General features: G+C 36.7%; 2 protein-coding genes across 5 annotated transcripts; one reads left to right on the forward strand and one right to left on the reverse strand.

Moving 5' to 3' along the window:
* Positions 1 to 291: 291 nt before the first annotated feature.
* On the reverse strand, positions 292 to 12554 carry LOC148398764 (multidrug and toxin extrusion protein 1-like). The gene is made up of 16 exons (XM_088372971.1): positions 12290 to 12554; positions 10120 to 10221; positions 7918 to 7986; positions 7551 to 7699; positions 7187 to 7229; positions 7045 to 7089; positions 6841 to 6938; positions 6289 to 6386; positions 5692 to 5873; positions 5050 to 5158; positions 4423 to 4498; positions 3025 to 3094; positions 2813 to 2945; positions 2645 to 2739; positions 2490 to 2556; positions 292 to 1330 (listed from the first exon to the last, which is right to left on the reverse strand). Exons 1-16 carry the CDS (start codon positions 12443 to 12445, stop codon positions 1104 to 1106), a joined length of 1719 nt encoding a protein of 572 aa, XP_088229097.1. The 5' UTR covers positions 12446 to 12554; the 3' UTR covers positions 292 to 1103.
* Positions 12555 to 17283: 4729 nt separating this feature from the next.
* On the forward strand, positions 17284 to 20412 carry LOC148398765 (RIB43A-like with coiled-coils protein 2). Of its 4 annotated transcripts, none has more exons than XM_088374538.1 (3): positions 17284 to 17496; positions 17556 to 17660; positions 18768 to 20412. In XM_088374538.1, the coding sequence occupies exon 3, from the start codon at positions 18863 to 18865 to the stop codon at positions 19865 to 19867; it is 1005 nt and encodes a 334-aa protein (XP_088230664.1). In that variant the 5' UTR covers positions 17284 to 17496; positions 17556 to 17660; positions 18768 to 18862; the 3' UTR covers positions 19868 to 20412. The 4 variants fall into 4 exon arrangements, with proteins under 4 accessions (XP_088230664.1, XP_088230662.1, XP_088230663.1 ...); XM_088374536.1 differs by having other exon boundaries at positions 17564 to 17660; XM_088374537.1 differs by lacking the exon at positions 17556 to 17660.
* The last annotated feature ends 92 nt before the right edge of the window (positions 20413 to 20504 follow it).

Consider the following 20504-nt stretch of genomic DNA (forward strand, 5'->3'; position numbering starts at 1 on the left):
TTATGCGCTACATAAATGTCAGTAAAACACCTTTTCATAAAAACTACTGTATGTATTTTCACAATTTCTACAACATACTTTCAGTTCCCCTGATTGAGCAGAAAAGATTTTATATGAAAAAATATTTACATCTCAAGGACATTATTCATTCTTAGCAAGAGCTCGTCAGTCCATGCAGTTAGTTTTGGCTGCTTGTCTTTCTTTTGGACTGCAATTATTCCAGAGAAAATCTGTATGCATGCAAGATTTTTAAAGTACAGACTAATTACGAAAGGAAGGGGCACATGGATGTGACTGAATTTGTCTGAATTATTTATGTATTGTCATTATTGCAAGATTTCACAGCAAACAGGCTGAGTATGTTAAATTGACACATTGGGGGGAAAATGTCAGAGAGGTTTACAGCAAGAGCCTTTTTAAACCAACAACAGCATCTACAGTAATCTGGATTTAATTGAAGAAAATTATTACGAGAATAAAATCTTTCTGATGTAAAATACAATGTTAAACATTTAATTGCACAATAATTGAATTGAATTGAATCTGCCACATCTGTAAGACATACGATGCATATTACATGTAAGAAATATGTATAAAAAAACATTTTTACAATAGGAGCCCATTTGCTATCACCATAACTGTCTCATCCATTGAATAAGCAACCCAAATTTATACATGTTTCTCATCTGAAAAAAATTAATCAAGACTTGTCTCCTTGAGTTGCCGTTTGGAGTTAAACTGCCGTTCCCACTCACAGAGCTTGATTGTCTTTTCTTTCTCAGGTGGAGTGTATTCTTCAGTCAATGCTTTGTTTTGTTTAAGCTCCACTTTTGTGCACGCTCTGCCTGCACCTAGTTTTCAGTCTTGCAATCATTGGCCCATATCAAGGTGCAAAATGAACACTATTGCTGAATAAACACCAAACACAATGCAAAGGGATTGCATTTACATACATTATTGACACGTTTATGATCGTGGGTTTGATCGTGATGATTTACTCATGACATAAGAGATGAGTTGATATTAGAAGCAACTAATAAAAACCCACTATTGAGGCCTTCAGTGTTCACTTAATGACTGTCCGTTACAAACCAACACGAGGCTCATTTTAGCAGTTTGACAAGGAAGTGACTGGCGATAATTCCGGCCGCTAAGATGGCAACAAAGATAAGTAAAATCAAGCCACGCTTCAAAAGCAGCTGTTTTACTGTGAGAACATTGCCGACTATGGTAGTTGCAGTTTTATGTTGATCTGGAATCTGTTGGCCCTCTGAAGCGCTCTCACACCTGGATGTAGGGGAAGTAACTGGGTCCTGGTTGGTGTTTGACTCTGAAGATTCAAAAACACAATTATAGTTTTAACACTTAACAGACAAACATATTTGCTTCACTTTGTACTCGACCAGAGACAAAATACTCATATTACGATATATCGCATTGCAATGGCTCCATATACGGAAATGACACTCGAGATACTGACACAGTTTCTGGCCAACATCCGAGTATTTGCAGTCGCAACTTAATGGTGAATTGAACTTTGTCACCTCAGAATGTCTGTATTCATCTCCATGTTGAAAATATTTTTAGTACTGTTTATTATTTTTATTTAGTATTATTTATTTATATTTGATGGATGGATGGATATTTGCCGACCTACTTTCTTCCTTGTGTATTCATGGTATTCATTGGTGCCCAAATAATATTTTATATTTTTCAGCCATCTGGTTTAAGTGGTTAAATTTTGGTTACATCAGGTAAAAAATACCTGTGTACTCTAAAGATTAGGTTTTATATATATATATATATATATATATATATATATATATATATATATATATATATATATATATATATATATATATATATATATATATATATATATATATATATATATATATATATATCCATCCATCCATCCGTACTGTTTGTTCCTACTGGGGTCACGGGCGTGCTGGAGCCTATCCCAGCAGTCATCGGGCAGTAGGCGGGGGACACCCTAAACTGGTTGCCATTCAACCGCAGGGCACACAGAGACGAACAACCAACCGTGCTCGCACTCACATTTATGGGCAATCTATGGTGTTATTAAATAGTTCTAATGAGAAATGAGTCATAATGAGAAAATTTTCGGTTTTTAAGTGCGCCTTATAGTCTGGAAAATATGGTATACTGTATATGAATGAATATATATAATATATATATATATATATATATATATATATATATATATATATATATATATACATACACACACACACACACACACACACACACACACACACACACACACACACACACACACAAACACACACACACAGCTGGAATAAGCTCCAGCACGCCCAGGACAAGCAGTACAGAAAATGCACCACTGTGTGTGTGTGTGTGTGTGTGTGTGTGTGTGTATATATATATATATAGTAGTGTAAATTGTTTTTTGTTTGTTTGTTAAATCATCAAAAAAAGGTGGCTATTTGTACGCCTGAACTTACCGAACTTGCAATCTTCTGTCTTGACTGTGTCGTCATAGGGGACCTGGACCCCGGCTCTAATTTTAGCCTGATTGAAGGCATTAAAAAATGTTACAATGCAAATCACTTGATTTCATAAAGTAACATTTGTGTTTTCAGAGAATTGAGTAACCCACCTTTTCAGCAGCCTTGCTCCAATCTAGTTTGTATAGATATACAAGTAAGAAATTAGCCTGCACGAAGACACAGACAGTAAGACCTATCCAAAGCCCTGTTGAAGAAACAACAGCAGTGTTTCTGAAGCTCACATGACACATTTTGATTCCAGAACTTGCAAGTCTTACCTAGGATGTTCAATTTTGCCGCAAAGGTTAAGGCCAAGCCAATGGGAAAGCCAATGAAGTAGTGTCCCACCAGGTTACAAAGAGCACCAACCTTCTGTTTCCCAACTCCTCGGATGACACCTCCACACACACCCTGCAGTGATTGTTGCAAGTTCACACAAAGCACATTTAAAACTTCTCCTAAAATGTCAGATAGGATTTTTTTTTCTTACCGCAACAGCGTCAGAAAGATGCAAGAAGATGAAAACAATCAAGATTTCAGCAACCCGTTTCAAAATGTCTCTGAAGGTTATGAGACAAATATGATGAGATACAATATGAAAATTCTAGCAAAAGAAAAGCAAGAAGCTCTGTGAGGTGCTGACATGTAAACATATTCCAAATAATTTATGGCTAATAATATGTACGTAATGTAATGTAATATGTACGCCTTCTTCACAAGCTGTAGTCTGAATTTGTGAACTCATTGTTTTTCATTGTAATTTGTTCCCACTTGCACAGCATGTTATTAATTATGCGTGACTTTCAATTTTGATCTACAATCACATCAGTTTACATCTTAATTTTATTCACTTATATAGTAATATTTTTCTTTTTTAACATTTTTAACATTCACTGGTTTGATAGTTCATCGAGAACTTTCATTCCTTTATTATTCACTGGCAATGGGGTGCATCCAATGCATTTGCATTTGAATTAGATTTAGCACTTTACGAAAATATGTTATTGGAAATAAGTGTTAGTTGTAACAAAAACATAATACAGTGAGCACTCGCTTTTTGCTGGAGATACATTGCAGAACCACCTGCAAAAAACTGAAATCTTCAAAGTAGAAACAATATCTGGATTATTTAGAAAATTAAACACCATTTTATTGAAATTTCCAACACGTAATGTTTTTAGTTTGTTGCTAGGGAGCACAGGTGTAATGGAAGTCATTTAGAAAGTGTCTGCCTTCAGAAATACCACATTACGCTAACCCAGGGGACATCATGCATAGCGAAACCAAAGTGAGTCGGTTGCGGATGAATCTCCTGTTGCATTGTGGTCATATACACAATATTTAAGGCTCCTCAATAGTTTTACGCTACATAAACTGTTCCCATTCCCTGAATAACCATTCCCACACTGTTCTGTACATGTATGGTACCTTTACAGTAAATAAAAGAACAAACACGTGATATTGTCACGTGCTCCGATTTCATCTGCACCAGTTTCTGCGTGTGGCCAGCTGCCACCTCCTGTGCTTGAACTCAGTCACGTTCACAGTAATGCACATTGCTCAGAGGCACGTGTGTATTTAAACGCCATTCGCCTGTTACTTATAAACCCGTGAAATAGCGCATTCGCAAAAGGTGAAGCGTGAAGTGGCGAGGGATCACTGTAAACACGTTTTTAATCTCTATCACAACTTTATATTTATTCCCTTTTTTCCCCCACAACAAATGACTGTTGTTTTAGCTTACTAGATTATAATTAAATAATTCATTCATTTACATATTCTGATAGCTTTTTAATGTGAACTACTGTATTTTTTAAAGACAGTTCCTCGGTGTGGCACGTACGTATTACGAGCGCCAAAGTTACTAATATGTAACAGTATAACTCACAGGTCTGAGGTGAAAATGTAGCCAATGACACTTTTGGCAAGGGTGATGGTAAGACCAACAAAAAAGGCCACGATAACTGCAATGGGAAACAGATACAACCAATAAGAGCAATACATGTTTACATTTCAGTCACCAGATTAAGGATGACAAAAATGAAAATAACTGTCCCAAAGGTAGTGGTGGTGGAAGGGTATAAACCAGGGGTGTCAAACTCATTTTTTTCATGTGCCACATTGTAGTCATAGCTTCTTTCGGAGGGCCATTATGACTGTCAACCCAAATAAATGTATGAGCACCTCATACTATATACAGTAAAAGCTACAAAACAAACTGTCCATTAACTTGTTTTTAAATCAGATGAGTAAAAACTGGTCAAATATTTTAAAAAAAAGATATTAAAAGTGAAGACAATTTGCAATTCTAGTAATGGCACACGAATTTGATGCACAATTTGTTTCTTATTCAGACATTTCTGTTATCTATTTCACTACCTGCCTATTATTACATGCCATGTGTCCAATCTCCAATTAAGCAGTGTTTTTATGGCCTTATCCTTGCTGCTGAGCAAATGTAAAATTTACCGATATCATTTCCAGTTTACAAACGTACATACAAACGTTTTCTTACATGCACAGATGATGGCAACTTTGCTTGACAGTCTGGCTTGCTCAATGTTTCCTGCACCAAGCGCATTCCCTACTCGAACACTAACAGCAGCAGAAATTCCAAGTGGAAACTGCAAAGGTAGAATGTATAGAAACAATTATGCATTATTTAGGATTCCATCAAATAAACTGTTTAGATCAGGTTGTGGCCAACACGAGATTTGTGAGATGAATGCAAATCATCATTTATTTGGTTATCAGAGGTTTACCACTTTCACAAACTTCGGAAAAATGCTTTAGGATATTATTTGTTTCAATGATTATACAGCATACAGCTGATACGCCAAGCCAAACACTGATTGTGGCAAGACCAGAAACTGGTTGTGTTGCTTGTTTGCATGCATTTCTTCCATGTCATTTACTAGACAGTCTTTTCTAAATAAGCCAACAGTTAGCCTAGCACCTTCTAGTGTTTGTTCCACTACACTTTCTTCCCTATTTTTTTTTTGGGCAGTCTGGATGGCCTGTGCTACCATTATTATTTATTATTATTTGTGTCCACCACTGTAAGATACTTTTATTGTGGTATCGCAGGCATTAATTTGTTGTGTGGCTGCCTGTGCTTATGATGCTGATCAAGTTTAGATGAATTTGTTTCACTTACCATGTAAGCTACAACTGTGAGCTGATATGTAACGGACTGGGCTCCCAGCTCTACTTCACTAATTATACCAGCAATGAATCCTCCTACTTCAAATAGCCACCATTCCAGACAAAGCATGAGCATGCTCGGGATGGCCAGCTTAACAAAGGGTCCCCACTCTTGTAAACAGTCGACAGACCAGCCTGTGGATCAAACCATTAAAAAAATAATAAAAACAACTTTCATAAGATTGATGTGTTAAAGATAAATAAGTATAATAATTAATTTATTAATTGAAATTGAGCATGCATACAGTGCTTAAATGGATAAATCCAGAAAGTAATCACTGAATATGTGCAGTAATGTTATGTTAAAAATAATATGTAGTGCTTCTTGATAGGCAAATAATGAAAGTGGGAGTCATCACCTCTCGAATCTGTTGCATTGTTTAGTTACAAAATGTAACCAATTTTGTTCAAACATCACACATTTGGACTTTGATCACAAAAGTACTGTATCATCAAATGAAATAGTGTAACTGGATAGGAAAATGAATCATAAAGAAACACTAATCATTCATTCATTATCAGGTTTAAAGTGAGTGAGAGGGAAACTGACCTCCCCATGTGGCCTTGTGCAACCCCTTCCAATTAATGTAAATAAATAAGACCACAGCCAACACGTACTGTGAGATTGAATTGGCGGCAGCGGAACCACTTGAACAAAGACATAAACAGCATGATTTAAACATAGATAAAAAATTCTAGAATATATTAACGGCATTTAAACTATTCATTTTCTAAAAGGTGATATCAAAGTAGAAACTTATTTATTGACCTGAATTATTTTTATAATAATTGACAATCATTGGAGGCAATCACAATTGTCCAACAAAGAAATGAGGGAAATCTGTTCAATAGTGCCATCCACAATAAAATGTCAAACAAAAACATCCTTGGGATTATAGATAGATTTAAAATTACGCAGAAGGGAATGCGCTTTGCATAATTAGGACTACAATTACAATGAATTAGGCAATGAGAAAAAAACCCTGTTCTGGAATATTAGCAGGCGAATTTCAGGTCTGGCTCCACTATATCAACAAAACATATTCTGACTAATATTGTTTTCCCAAATGAACTACTAATACTATTAAAAAAAAAAACTTACGCAGCTCCCAAATGCAGAAGATGTAGGAATACATAATTGATGACTGCATTTAAAATGTTCCCAACTGCACCGGTTATGACCTGTGGCCAAATGATTCCCTGCAAACAAACAAACAAACAAACAAAAAAACGGGGAAAAAAAACACACTCGCAAACATGTTATTTACATGTATATTATAAACTTGTGTGCCTCGCTTTACGGAACCTGATTTTGAAGATATCTCCCTTGCAGCTGGTACATAAATGCCGCCTGAAGGGGGAAATCATAATCTTACATGATAGAAGCACACAATGTATGTTAAGTCTAGTGCTATAACTTATGCAAACCAAGATGAATGTGAACTCACCGGCAGGGCAGGCATGGAGATCTTCACATAAAGTTGTGACAGACTATCCAACACACAAATAGCCATGTGAAATTTTGGGTTGGAAACATACATGAACATATGTATTACATTGTACATTACAGCATATAGGTATTATATTTATTTTGTTAACTTCCATTACTACTCCTACTAACTATTAGTAACTGAAAGAAGCCATGAAACACAGTGAAGCATTGGTTTATAAAGTATCCAAGAGTCTGACTGATTTGATAAAATGGGATAATAAGAACAACAACAACAATTATTATTGTCATTATTATTATGAACAATAGGCTCTTTCCAAAATTATTGTAACCAAGATGCTGCAGATTGAAAAGTGACTGACCTGGCAACCTCTCGGCTCTGTTTGGCTACGATTAGAATGGGTTCAGTGTTGATGAGAACAGCCCAGCAGGGGAAACAAGCCAGCAGTAGAATCAGAATCCCTCTCTGAAGGATCACCCCCACACGCTTCAGGTTTCCGCTCCCATAGGTCTACCCAAAAGCAGAATCAAATAAGCAGTGTCAGGAAACACTAACATCACACTAATGATTTGTTTAGATTCATGAAATGTAAACTAACTTGATACAATATATTATTGTTTAACTGTTTTAGTTGGAACCCATACAATCTGAGAGCCCAGTAAGAGTGGTTTGTGTTTCAATATCACTTATATAAATAAAGTAGAAGTGCAAGAAGTTGAGGACACTACCTGAGATATGAGGGTATCACAAGTTAAGGATAGCCCGGTTCCAATGGATAAACCGGTCACATTAACCACCTGCAATTAAAGAAGCATTGTCAATAATATGTTGTTTTACAGTAAAATACAGTAAAATGTTTACCGTGACCCTTTTCACAACAGTCATTTTGACATTCAGTAGATACATACGTTCTCCATGCCATAAAATTATGCTGAGGATATGTATATGCAAATACAGAAATCAATTTTCCCATTTAACTTGGTCCACTTCTCAGAATGATCATGGAATCACTTGTCTGATTGTTTAGAATGATCTTAGCATGACAAAAAAATACTAATGTATCCTTTCTCCCTTTTTTTCCACCTTTCCTTTTTCCTTTCCTCCATTTTTTTAAAGTTTTGGTTAAGTAGTTGAACAAAGTCTCCATTTTACAGTATGCAGTATGCTAGGGATCAGCAACTGGTGGCCGCACAAACCACTCAATTTATTAAACAAAAATAATAATAATAAATACGGGGGGGGGATTATAAACTATTTTCCTCTATATCTTGTAACCTTTCCTCTATTATGGTGGACAACATTTAATTTTTGGGGGGTTGTTTTTTTTTTTTGTGTGTGTGTGTTTTTTGGGCTTACATAGAAAAAAAAACTGTTGGGACCCATCCCCTCACCCGAAGGAGGAGTGACGCTCTTGGTTGGAAACTGGAGTGAGACCTCATCTGCTTGTTTGTGTGTGTATATGTGTTTTATGTGCCCGTAATTGATCTCTGCACATCATTGGACAATTGCTTTGCTGTAACAACCCTGCACATTGGGTACTGGAAGAAGAATGATTGTTGTGGGCTCTGCTGAATGGCGAGCTTCAAATTATGCTGCTGTCAGTGTCAAGACTGGCCTCTTTGACATGTCCCTCCTTGTCACCGTCACCTTGAGTTTCTTGTTATTGTCTTGCCCTTGAATAGTGTAGATCAGGGATTGTCAATTGTGGTTCGTGGTCCTCTAGTGGTTCGCGGCAGTATTGCAGGTGGTCCGCAAAATTGGTAAATGGAAAATAATTGTAACATTTTTTTTAAATGAAATTGGTGCATTATTTTGACTTGATTAATTTTCCAGATCATTTTGTGATCAATCAACTGACTTTGAACAGGTTGCCCCCTCCCCAAGCAAAGTTACAGGGGGGTACTAACTCTAATTGAAGTGTTATTAGAATAAGTCAGCTCGTGAAAATAAGTACCCCCTCCCATTTTCAAATTCCTAGCCATCAACTTTTTCCACCCAATGGTGATTCCTGACTGCCTATTTAACACGTGGCTCAGTCGTAGAGTGAAAGTCTCCAAACCTGTCGGTGCTGGGTTCTATCCTCAAGCCCGGTGATCATGTCAAAGTGTCCTTGAGCTAGGCATATTTTGCTCTCAATAGGGCTTGGCAGCGCCATTCATGGCAGCATCAATTTATTTTTTCTGTCTTCTTGGGTTTTCACCAAGTGTAGCATATTTGAACAGGTTTCTCCCTCCCAAAGTGAAGTTACAAGGGTCGGCTTAGTTATAGAGTGATAGACTTCAACCAAGAAGGTGATGGGTTCAATCGTCAAGTCAATTTAGACTTGAATTTTTTTCCAGCTAATTTTGTGAATCATTTACCCATTCAAACTACGTCAAATGTAGCTGAGATTCCCAAAATAAACATACAGATGCAAATAAATAGCCTGTATAGGTCTATCCTCTTTCGGTCCAAAATAAAATAACATTCTGCCAAAGCAGTGGTCCCCAAGTTGCTTCTTGGTTATATTGGTGGTCCCTTGGACATAACCAGTTGAATACCCTTGGTGTAGTTTTTTGGTTAATTGAATTTGTGAAGACTCTTGGGATAGGCTCCAGCACGCCCTCGACCCTTGTGGGGACAAGTGGTACGGAAAATAGATGGCTGGATGGATGAATTTGCGAAAGCTAGATGTGTTTGTTATTTTGGCCCTGGCTTACTCTGAAGGAGCTCTTCACATGGTATTAATCCACTTCTGATCAACCGTGTGGTATTTTATGTTATATAGTAGACCAACTTTTAGATAGTGGAGCAACTTTGAGATGTACCTGAAAGCCAGTGAATGAATGCTTTTCCTCGCCTGAATGACAGAAAACTACCAAAATGTTGGTGGATTTGTGGACGTAACCTGAATGTATTAATCACAGATAATTGTGGAAAAAATGACTTACTGCAATTGATAATGATACAGCTGCAAGTTCTACTTTTCCCAAATGACCACAGAACACCATGCTGACGATGCTGATCATGAAGATCATCATCTGGGAAATGATCTGGAGGAGAAAAACGAATACAATAAATATTGTCACTTGTTTCACTCTATTTCTAAAGTAATGGCTGCCCATTTTTTCCCCACACTCTAACTACATTGGTTTGTGCTTGGCAACTTGGTCTTCTGGATTAAATACATCAATTTTAAATAGAAATTTGAAATGCCAAGCATGGCAGACTTTATATGAGTCTGGGGGTGCAGCTATTGATTAGTTTTGTATTCTAGTTATCTAGCGATTATTTACATCGATTAATCAGATAAAACATGCTTTTGTCTTTTTCTTTTTTTAGAAAATTAAGACATTACTCAAGATTTTGTACTCTTGTATGTATTTTTTCTGCACAGCCATCATTGTAACATTCTAAAAGCTCTTTACACAGCCATTAAAAGTGCAAACATAAAATACCAGAGTAATTTAAAGCTTGTACTGAAACATACGCAGAAACATACTCTGCGTGTACATAGTTCCCGGCACACGTTTACGCAGCTGAGTTGGGACAAACGAATCGTTGAGGCAGAGTAAATGTAATCGATGTATTTTTCTAATCAAATTATTCAAAATACTTGATGAAGCCTTCCAGCCCTATATGAATGTGTGTGGGGCATGTTGAAGCCTTATAAGCGAGCGGGTTGAATGATTTTATGAAATTGATTGCAGTTTTTCTGATATTGTTTTTTGCATTCGTTCATAATGGAGAATTTAAGGAAATGTCAACCCTTTAATGAACCAGCTGTGGTTGGAAGGAGTAGGACTGACATTCTATCTATTGCAGAGAACGCACTTTATCCTTCTCCAGCAAGGAGAAATATGACAGCCTTAAGGGAGTATTTGTTTCCTGGGGGCCATTGTTCTGTTCCAGTGGTGACAATGTCATCCAAATTTAACATTATTCTGATGGAATCATTACTTCATTCAAGTGCTTCTTTTAGCAAGTGAATTAGCAACTGTTGCCCTCTTAGCAAATATATTAGAGTACTTGAATAACGTTTCACTTTACTCAAGCAGTGACAGATTTGATGATCTCGTGTCCCTCAAATTTTGGTTTGCAGTTCAAAGCAAAAAAAATCAACCTGTAACTTAAAAAACTTTAAAAAATTTGGGGCACAAATCAAAGTACCAAAGAAATTTGTAGTGCGCATTTAAAATATGTCATTTGAGAAACAGGTCCTGGAACCTTTCTGGCACCCATTTTAATATGGTTGATCATGGCATCGACTGAATATGACAATTAACAAGATAACACATGTTAAATGTTTGATATCAAAGTTCCGGGCAAGCACAATGAATTAAATATTAAAATAAAATCAATTTAAACCTGTCTTCTGTTTTGTATGAATATTTTTGGTTCACTGTATGATAAAAATACATCCCTCTTTGTCCCTTTTGTTGTTATTCAACAAATAACAACAGGGGCCCGATAAAACAGGGTTTGGAATTAGCTGACCGTACAATATTTATAATTTTGAGGCTTTGATTATTGCAAATATTTTATGAATAGTTCACTTTATATGAAAATATGGGTTAAAAGTGTAGTGTATTGCTTTTAGAATGAATGTAGGAACTCTTATATTGATAAGCCAGTGAAACGTTAAAATTAAATAATATATTGGTGTTTAAATACGGTATTGTGAGAGAAGGTTATGGCAAATTAAAATATACTGTATTTTGTATAGATAGGTATGAATATTCCAAAATACTGATATACTAGTAACTACAAAATATATGGGGGTCGAGATAGATGCTCTTGGACATGTAAGTAATCTGTATGTATAAACTGGTTTATTAGTGGTTACATTTATTACCCATCTTGTATTCATTATTTCGAACCATTTTTCTCTGTCTTTATTTTTGTATTAGATGAGTTGAATTTTGTTGTTTTTTCCCACAAGTTACAAATTATTCTGTACTCTTTTGCATCTTCGAAATAAATCTTAAAATAATAACATAAATAATATAATAACTAAAAAGACTGGAAGAAACACAGAAATACACTGTAAATGAATAAAAATACAGTACATTAATTACGTCTATGGAATGAAACCTGGTGCTGCGTTTATGGTCATCTTACCACTGGTCCCGCGAGTTTGAGGAGCTGAATGAGTTCAGTGCGGTAATTGAGCGGAATGTATCTGCCAATGCGTCTCAGACAGGAGTCCTTGGAAGCCGCCTCGTTGACTGAATAAACCCCCTCGGAATTCTGCATTGTCTTCAAGTTGATGTCCATGTTGACGGAAAGTGGCAGCGAGCTCTTATTAAGGTTAATTTGAAGCGTCCTGCGTGGAAGCGGCTCTCAGTAGAGGTGTCAGGAGGAAATGAAACTTCACTTGGAGCGTCGCGGCAATATTCCCTCCTCCCGCCCCATGTAGGAGTCGGTGTTTAATGCACGTGGATGGTGCACAAGACGCATCCTGTCCAGGACGGCAACCGCGGGCTAAATCGTTCTCCAATAATATATATACACTTGAACACGTCTGACTATTGTGATAACAGAATGACATATGAACTTGGGCATGATAACCTTACTGTAGTATCCAACAATTGGATGACCTTGACTCATTGAGCAAATCTATCAGCTGCAGATGTCATGGAACGCCGACCAACATACATTTTCTTTGAGCCGTTTGACTAATTCTAATAAAATCAGTGTAATCAATTGAGGATAGCAGATTTCAAGAGCGACTGCATTGTTGCGAGAGTTCAGTGGATGGGCAGTACAAATATAGTAGAGCAAAAATATCGATATGTTGCAAAGATATGGAATGTTGTTCTTTTGGAATTATTATCTGAATTTCACCAGTCAGACACAAATTTAAATGTGCATCATCATCCACAGTTAAACCATTATCTAGGTCAGTGGTTCTTAACCTGGGTTCGATCGAACCCTAGGGGTTCAGTGAGTCGGTCTCAGTGGTTCGACAGAGCCCCCACTGAGGAGGTCCGAACAAACCTGTTTTATCGTGTAGCTTCTGATTTGCCAGTATGCAATTTGTTGCGAGTTCATGCATTGTATTGGTTTTGTTCTTTGAACAAGGTGATGTTCAAAAAAAATAAATTTTCACTAACGAGGGGTTCGGTGAAGGCGGATATGAAACTAGTGGGGTTCGGTACCTCCAACAAGGTTAAGAACCACTGATCTAGGTAATTACTAGGGATGAGCGAGTACCAATAGCAATTATCGGTACTCACGACATCGGCTGATACCCCATTGTGGCAGTTTTATGATAAGAAACTAAAAATGAGAAATTATAAAGAATAGAAAATTGTCATTCATTTTCATACAATTTTAAGGTAGATGGCTATATTGGAATATACGTAGGTATTTTCAAAAAATTATGTCATTGTTTTTGAGGGAAACTTGATGTAGCAAAAATACTAGTGGTATCGGTGCTTGGTATTGGTGACTTGTCATGTACTGAGTATTGTACTTGTATCAGTCTGAAAAAAAAGTGGCATGGAACATTAATTGGCTAAGCATTGAGCTTACTAAATTTTCTGCATGAAACATGATATGCGATATACTAGTTGTTGACTATAGCAATATTGATATTGTTGCAATATTTATTGTACCTAAGAAAAATGATATTTTCTAACAAAGGAATTACTTTATTAGAAAATGTCATTTTTCTTAAAGTAAAGATTTTTTTATGCATCAAAAGTGAATATTCCCTCAGGGTGAAATCGACTGCAACAGAAACTATTTGTGGTCAAAGGGGCTGTTAAGGATCACTGAAGCTTATTATACAATGACGCTCTGGTGTCTGATTTTTGGTTAATGTAAAACTGTCTGTATAACATTGTGAAAACAAGCTGCAGAAAACTTTTGTACAACACAAATGTGACTAAGCAGTGACAACCGATGATGCCAGTTAAACTGCATTTCAAGAGGACATTAGTTTGCAAAAAGCAACTGATGCAGCATCATAGGACACATAAAAAAAAGTCAAATATATGTGTACATATTTAAAAAATCCAGTAATGTGACTGAGCAGAATGACAGCAGCAGTGTATGTGTCAACGATACATGAATAGACACTGCAGTACGATGTAAATACTATACAATATTATCGTATCGCATCGCATCGCATCGCATCAGATTGGATTTATTACTTTTGAGGTACTTTTTAGTTGTCAATTAAATGTTTTATCTCCCATGTTAATAGCATGGATTTCCATCTTGAAAATGCTAATCTCTCTCCTTCTTCCATTTTTCATGGAGTTGAAACATGACATCATGCATTTCACTTTCCCCAGACGGAACACTTTTGTGTCACAATTGTGACGTTCCAGAATGATTAGCTTTCAAGATCTTTTTTATCTATTCTATAATGTACCGGTGTTTGCTGTGTGTTGTCTACTAGGAATGGGGTCTCCTGTAGTTTTTGTTAATTAGTAGTTTTGTTCCATGCACAGGCATGAGGGAAAGAACACTGTGGTTGAGAAATGTCATTTCCATTCACGTGCTGTGAAATGTTTCTCACAGTCACGTGCCACTTGATAGTGGATGACAAGTACTTTTTCAGCATGTGAACTATTGATAAAATGATCAAATCAGAATGATCTATGTACCTATATATAGTAAATGCTCGTGTACCTTGTACAGTGGTACCTCTACTTACAAATTTAATTGGCTCTGCGGTCAGGTTTGTAAGTGGAATTGTTTGTAAGTAGAAGCAACGTTTTCAATAGGAATCAACGTAAAAGCAAATGTGTGCCGGACTGTCCAAAAAGTCACACTTTTTTGTAAGGATTTGTAAGTAGAAACGTTTGTAGGTAGAAGCAATATTTTTCATCGGAATCAATGTAAAAGCAAGTAATGCGTGCTGGACTATCCAAAACGTCCCACTTTTTGCCCTATTTTTCCATGTAAAAAATACACAAAACCAAAACAATAGCTCTAGTTTTGCTTTTTCAAACCTTTAGAATAAAAAATAAAAGTCACTTTATTCTTGACCTCCAAACATTGCTTAGGGAGGTTCGAATTTTCTACACTTATTAAAAATACCCCTGAGAAGACACAGAAAAAGTCAAGCTAAAAATTCACCACGGACGGCGCTACCAGGCCCTACTGGGAGCAAGATAAAGTTCAATATCTTGCGCAAAGACAATATGATACTATAACAGGGGCTAATGAGTTTTCTGACTGTGTGAGTGGTCATTGAAAGCGCCATTCATGGCAGCATCAATTTACTTTTTCGATCTTCTTGGGGTACTCGCCAAGTGTAGAAATTTGAATAGGTGCCCCCCTCTCCAAGCAAAGCTTCAAGTGGCGTGGTTCATTTATAGAGTGATAGACTTCAACCTTGAAGGTGGTGGGTTCAATCTTCAAGTCAATTTAGACTTGTCTTATTTTCCAGTTGATTTTGTGAATCATTTACCCATCCAAATGATGTCAAATGTAGCTGAGATTCCCAAAATAGACATACAGATGCAAATACTAAATAGCCTGTATTGGTCTATCCTCCTTTGGTGCAAAATAAAATAATTTTCTGCCAAAGGTGGCTTTTTGGTTATAATGGTGGTCCCTTGGACAAAACCAGTTGAAAACCCCAGATCGACTTAATAGGCATTCCTGTTCTGGGTTTCCTAAATCTTGTTGCTAATAGCTTGCATTGCATCTAACAATTTGTGAATATGTGAAGAAACAGAAATTTGATTATTTCACAGATCTAAATAATGTCTCAGATTATATAATACTGTACAATTTTGATTTTTAAACCAACCCAGCATTACTGGTGACATCTGGTATTGCAATGCATTCTCAGACTCAGTAACTCAGTAACATTTACTCATTTACCGCCTCAAAGCAATATATTACTGTAACGTGACGTCCAACACTGCATGTGAGCGTAGGGAAGCAGTGGACTTCCCCCTGCTTACATCACAAGCAGCGGGCTTGCATAGTGACCTCCCCTCCAAAAAAGGCTCCAAGTTGTTTAATGACACTCTCAGTTAATGGTTACTGTCAAATTAAATGAAAAACCTTGAAGTCTGTTATTTCAGTGCTATTCCATGACAGTAAACGTCATAGACAGCCAAACGATTAAGCATCTATGTGGCAGTGTTTTGCTTTAAGGCAGAGATTGTAAACCGGTGGTCTGGTGTGGTATTGCAGGTTGTCTGCCAAATTTTGAAATGGAAAATAATTGTAACTTTTTTAATTTACTTTCCAGCTAAATTTGTGAACTATTTGCCCATCTAAATGATGTGAAATGTAGCTGAGATTTCCCAAATAGACATACAGGTGCAAATAAATAGCCTGTATTGGTCTGTCCTCCTTTGGTGCAAAATGAAATATTCTGCCAAAGCAGTGGTCCCCAAATTGCTTCTTGGTTATAATGAAGGTCCCTTGGACAAAACCAGTTGAAAACAGCTGCCTTAAGAGACATGTAGCGAGACAATACTCACAGATAACAATAATCTCACTTCAGATCAATGAGTCATCTAGACTAGTTCTTCATTTATCTGCACAAGTATATTAAACTGCCTCGCAGTGGCCAAGTCGTGCATAACAGAAGAGCTTCAATGACTTGTTCATGATGCACAAACTGTCAAACCTTATATTGTTTTTACCACAAGACGTACAGTAGAAATAATGTTTACAATATGAGTTTTGCAGTATTGCTTACAGTGAACAAAATATTCATGAAATACATGACAGCATTCTGAACAACAACAAAAATACAACAATAAAAAGCCCAAATAAAAAGGGGGCACTAAAAAGAATCACAAAATTACTGTTACCGAATGTCAGCGAACTTCAGGCTGAGACACATTTTCATCAACATCGCATCTAATATTACTGTAAATCCGTGATACAAAATACGGTAAAAAAAATATTTATTTCACATTTGTCTCCATGAAAATACCTTGAGGTCATGATGTTGTTTTTCGATGATGTCATCCTTTGTACTTACTCTGGATGATGTATTACTTTGAAAACTTTATGATGACACAAGTTGTAACAGTACATAACGGATGAGTTCATCTGGGTAGTTAGGCACTCAGGGCTATGTCAAAGGATGATGTCAGTCTTTTACGCAAAAGGGTGACAGTAAATTTCCTTGAGTTTGAAGGTGATGGGATGAGTTGTGTTGATTTTGTAGTAGAGTACAATAGATTAAGTAGAAAAGCAGGAGGTAAAAGAAAGAAAGGATTTTGAGGTGGAACATTTATAGCTTTACTATTATATCAAGAAAGTTCCAGGACTTAGCGGGTTTATTTTAATTAATTAATTTTTTTAACAAAAAGGAGGCTATGACAACACTGTTGCCTATGGTGAGACAAAAACAGGTGATTGAGAACCACACTGTTTATGAATGCTAATGTTTAAAAAGTTTTTCAGGGTGCACTTTTCAAGAAAATAAGTGCCACCTGGACTGCTGATGTTAGACAACAAGGCAACGAGAACTACTGCTGCAGTTCCATTTAGGAAAAGGAAGGCATGAGCTCTTACTTACACTTGACAAGTTGAATTGGTAACATTCTGGGATTGCATACAATTAAAAAAAATGTGTTCCTAGTCCTACAAAACAGTTGAAAGGATTTGAAAATTGTGGCTGATTGTGGAACGTCAAGTAGCAAAATTCAACAATTCAGTGTTCCACAAAAGCTTTGATACAAATTGCATTCTACTTCAATTTTTGTTAACGTATTTCATATTTCAGTGGAACTTTTTGGACTTGTGTCTTGTAATTATGTTACTTTAAAAGTTGGAATTCTAATTTAATAATTCCAATGAAAAACAAAACAAATTATGAGCAATTCAAGCCGCACTAGAAACCCTTAATTTTATTCATTTCTTGACAGTCAACAATTGTTTCATTTGAAATAATTTCAGGAAATTCAAATAATCTGAGCCTTGCAGAGTAGTAATTAGGAATGTGTGACACACCCTCATATTCTAACCCACTAATACTCTTACTATTTCGTGTTAGATTGCTTCAAATCACAAGGTCAGAAATAGATGTTTTTTGATTTTGTGCTCTCCTTATCACAACCTGTGCAAGCTTGCAATTTTAAGACATCAGAGATTTTAAAATGAAAATAACTAAAACAGCATGAGGAGGTAATGCATTTTTAGTTACACCTTGGCCTTTATTTGTAAAGAAGTTATACTGTGTGTCTAGTTTGAAAAAGTCATTGCTCCTTCCTGATTTCTTATTTGTTTGCATGTTTAGTGTGAAACTATGCAAAAATAAAAATTTAGAAGAAAGCAAACACTTTTTCATGGCAATATAGTGGCAGTGTAATACTGCATATATTGAATTTTACCACGTTCAATGTCCTTATCATTACCATTCAGCACAAAATAAGTATGCATTTAGTGAATGAGTATAGTGTGTTTAATGGGCAAAGTGCCAAAAATATAAGATAATGTTTTGAGAAGCATTGGTTAATTTTATTGATTAAAATATTTTAATTGTCCCATTTTAAAATCTATATTTTTTTTACAGTCTTGTCTCTTTACAGCAAGTAGACACTTATTCAGCACATGAACATTGGAGTGAAAATCTTATGGTATGTTTTTCTCTCTGTGTGTTTTTCAGGACCAGCCATAACAGAAATCAAGTGAACCGTACATCAGTGTGTTGTAAACCACTCAAGCTGGTCATTTTAACACAAACTACCTTTGTTAGCCAAAATGTGGAGTGGCTCTAACTTTGAACGGGCAAGTTTAGAAAGACGCAAATACAATGAGCGACAAAGAAAAGAAAGAATTTTTAATGACAAACTGAGAACCATCGGTATTGACAAGCAAGGCCTTGACAGGCAGCTGGATGACAAGAAAAAATGGAAAGATGCAGAAAAGTTTGAACAAGACACTTTTGAGGCCCAATTCCTTCATGATAGCAAGCAAGCGTATCTTCTTCAACGCAAAGAAGAAAGGGAGAAATTTGAAGCGGAGAAGAGCAATTTTCAGGAACAATATGCGCGTGCCATTCAGGAGAAATTGAACCGGGATGAGTCTGAGGAGCCGCTTGAAAACATGATGCCTCCGGGAATGGCAGGCGAGGACCCAAACAGCGAAAACCGAGTATGCAGGCAGAAAGAGCAGCTGAGGGAGTGGCTGCTCCAGCAACAAATAGAGCTAGCCAGAGAGAAAGAAAGACAAAAGAATGAAAGGTTGAACGATGACAAATTCAGAGTACATATAGACAATGTCGCTCAGGGACTGGAAAATGCCGTGTTAGAGAGAAGGAGAAAAAATGCAGTTGAACTGAACGAGTTCAATCAGGCATTGGCTGAAGAGAGGCAACGGTATGAACGGGAACTCAGAGATGACTTCAGAGAGATACGGCCGAGTCAGGTGGGGGTTCCTGGTATGTTGCACGCCTTTGATAGAAGGCCACGTCCCGAGAGCTCTGAGCAAATGAAAAAGTTCTGGAACCTTCAAGTTGAGGAGAAAATGATGACAAAATTGGAGGGGATCAAAGAGAAGCAACAATACGACCGTTGGTGCTCCAAAACGACACGTACGGCTATGATAATGGAGAGGCAGCAGGAGCGACTGAAGAAGGAGCAACGGCAGGAGCTGGACTATAACAACACCACCACTGCTGAATATGACAGGCGCAATAGACCTGACATTAAAACAGGACGCATCGATGAAAGCTTCTTCGCCAAATTTAACACCTGCAGTCGCTGAAACGACACTCAGACATCTCCATAGATTCCAATGGACAAGTATCATTTCACAAGGGCAGATTCAGAATCATATTCTAGAAATGTTTACTTGACTAACGATATGTTTAAAAAAAAATATTGGTGTACCTATAAGTGATTATAATTGCCCATGTTTAAAATTTACTGGGAGCCATAAATGTATCACAAACTATGATCGAAAATACTTATTATTTCAAATGCAGACAAGAATTCAAACATTGCTGTTGATGATGGTGAAAAAGAATTATTGTAGCGCAGCAGTCCAGTGGAAAACTATGAAATTTTGACTTTAATGATTGACATTTGATTGTACTACAACAGGCAGGAGTTACATTCATGGTGCCAATGATCCTGCGGGACTGTTGGAGAGAAACTTATCTTGGGCTGACATAGAAGCTAGCGCTAGAAGGACTAGGTTTTGTTTTATTTACTAAAACGTTGAATTAATTTGTGCGCATCAAAAATGCTTTTGTATATCTTTGAGCAAGTTACAAATAAATTGGAATGATTGTCTGTTTTCCCTTACAATATCAATGAGCCACTTATGGATTGTGCAGGTTGGTGCATTTTTTTGGGCTTCCAAAGTGGCATTCAAAATTGTTGGGAAGCAATGCAGTAAG

The sequence above is a fragment of the Syngnathus floridae genome, chromosome 4 (genome assembly GCF_059516105.1).
Source record: "Syngnathus floridae isolate MCC-2025c chromosome 4, RoL_Sflo_1.0, whole genome shotgun sequence".
Lineage (NCBI taxonomy): Eukaryota > Metazoa > Chordata > Actinopteri > Syngnathiformes > Syngnathidae > Syngnathus > Syngnathus floridae.

Bases quoted from the DNA above. Each gene is read 5' to 3' on its own strand.
- LOC148398764 (XM_088372971.1), bottom strand. From the start codon at position 12,445: ATGGACATCAACTTGAAGACAATGCAGAATTCCGAGGGGGTTTATTCA. The intron at 3,095-4,422 runs GTGAGTTATACT...CATAACCTTCAG, and splicing joins TACATTTTCACCTCAGACCT to AGACATTTTGAAACGGGTTG. The intron at 2,946-3,024 runs GTAAGAAAAAAA...CAATCACTGCAG, and splicing joins ATCTTTCTGACGCTGTTGCG to GGTGTGTGTGGAGGTGTCAT.
- LOC148398765 (XM_088374538.1), top strand. From the start codon at position 18,863: ATGTGGAGTGGCTCTAACTTTGAACGGGCAAGTTTAGAAAGACGCAAA.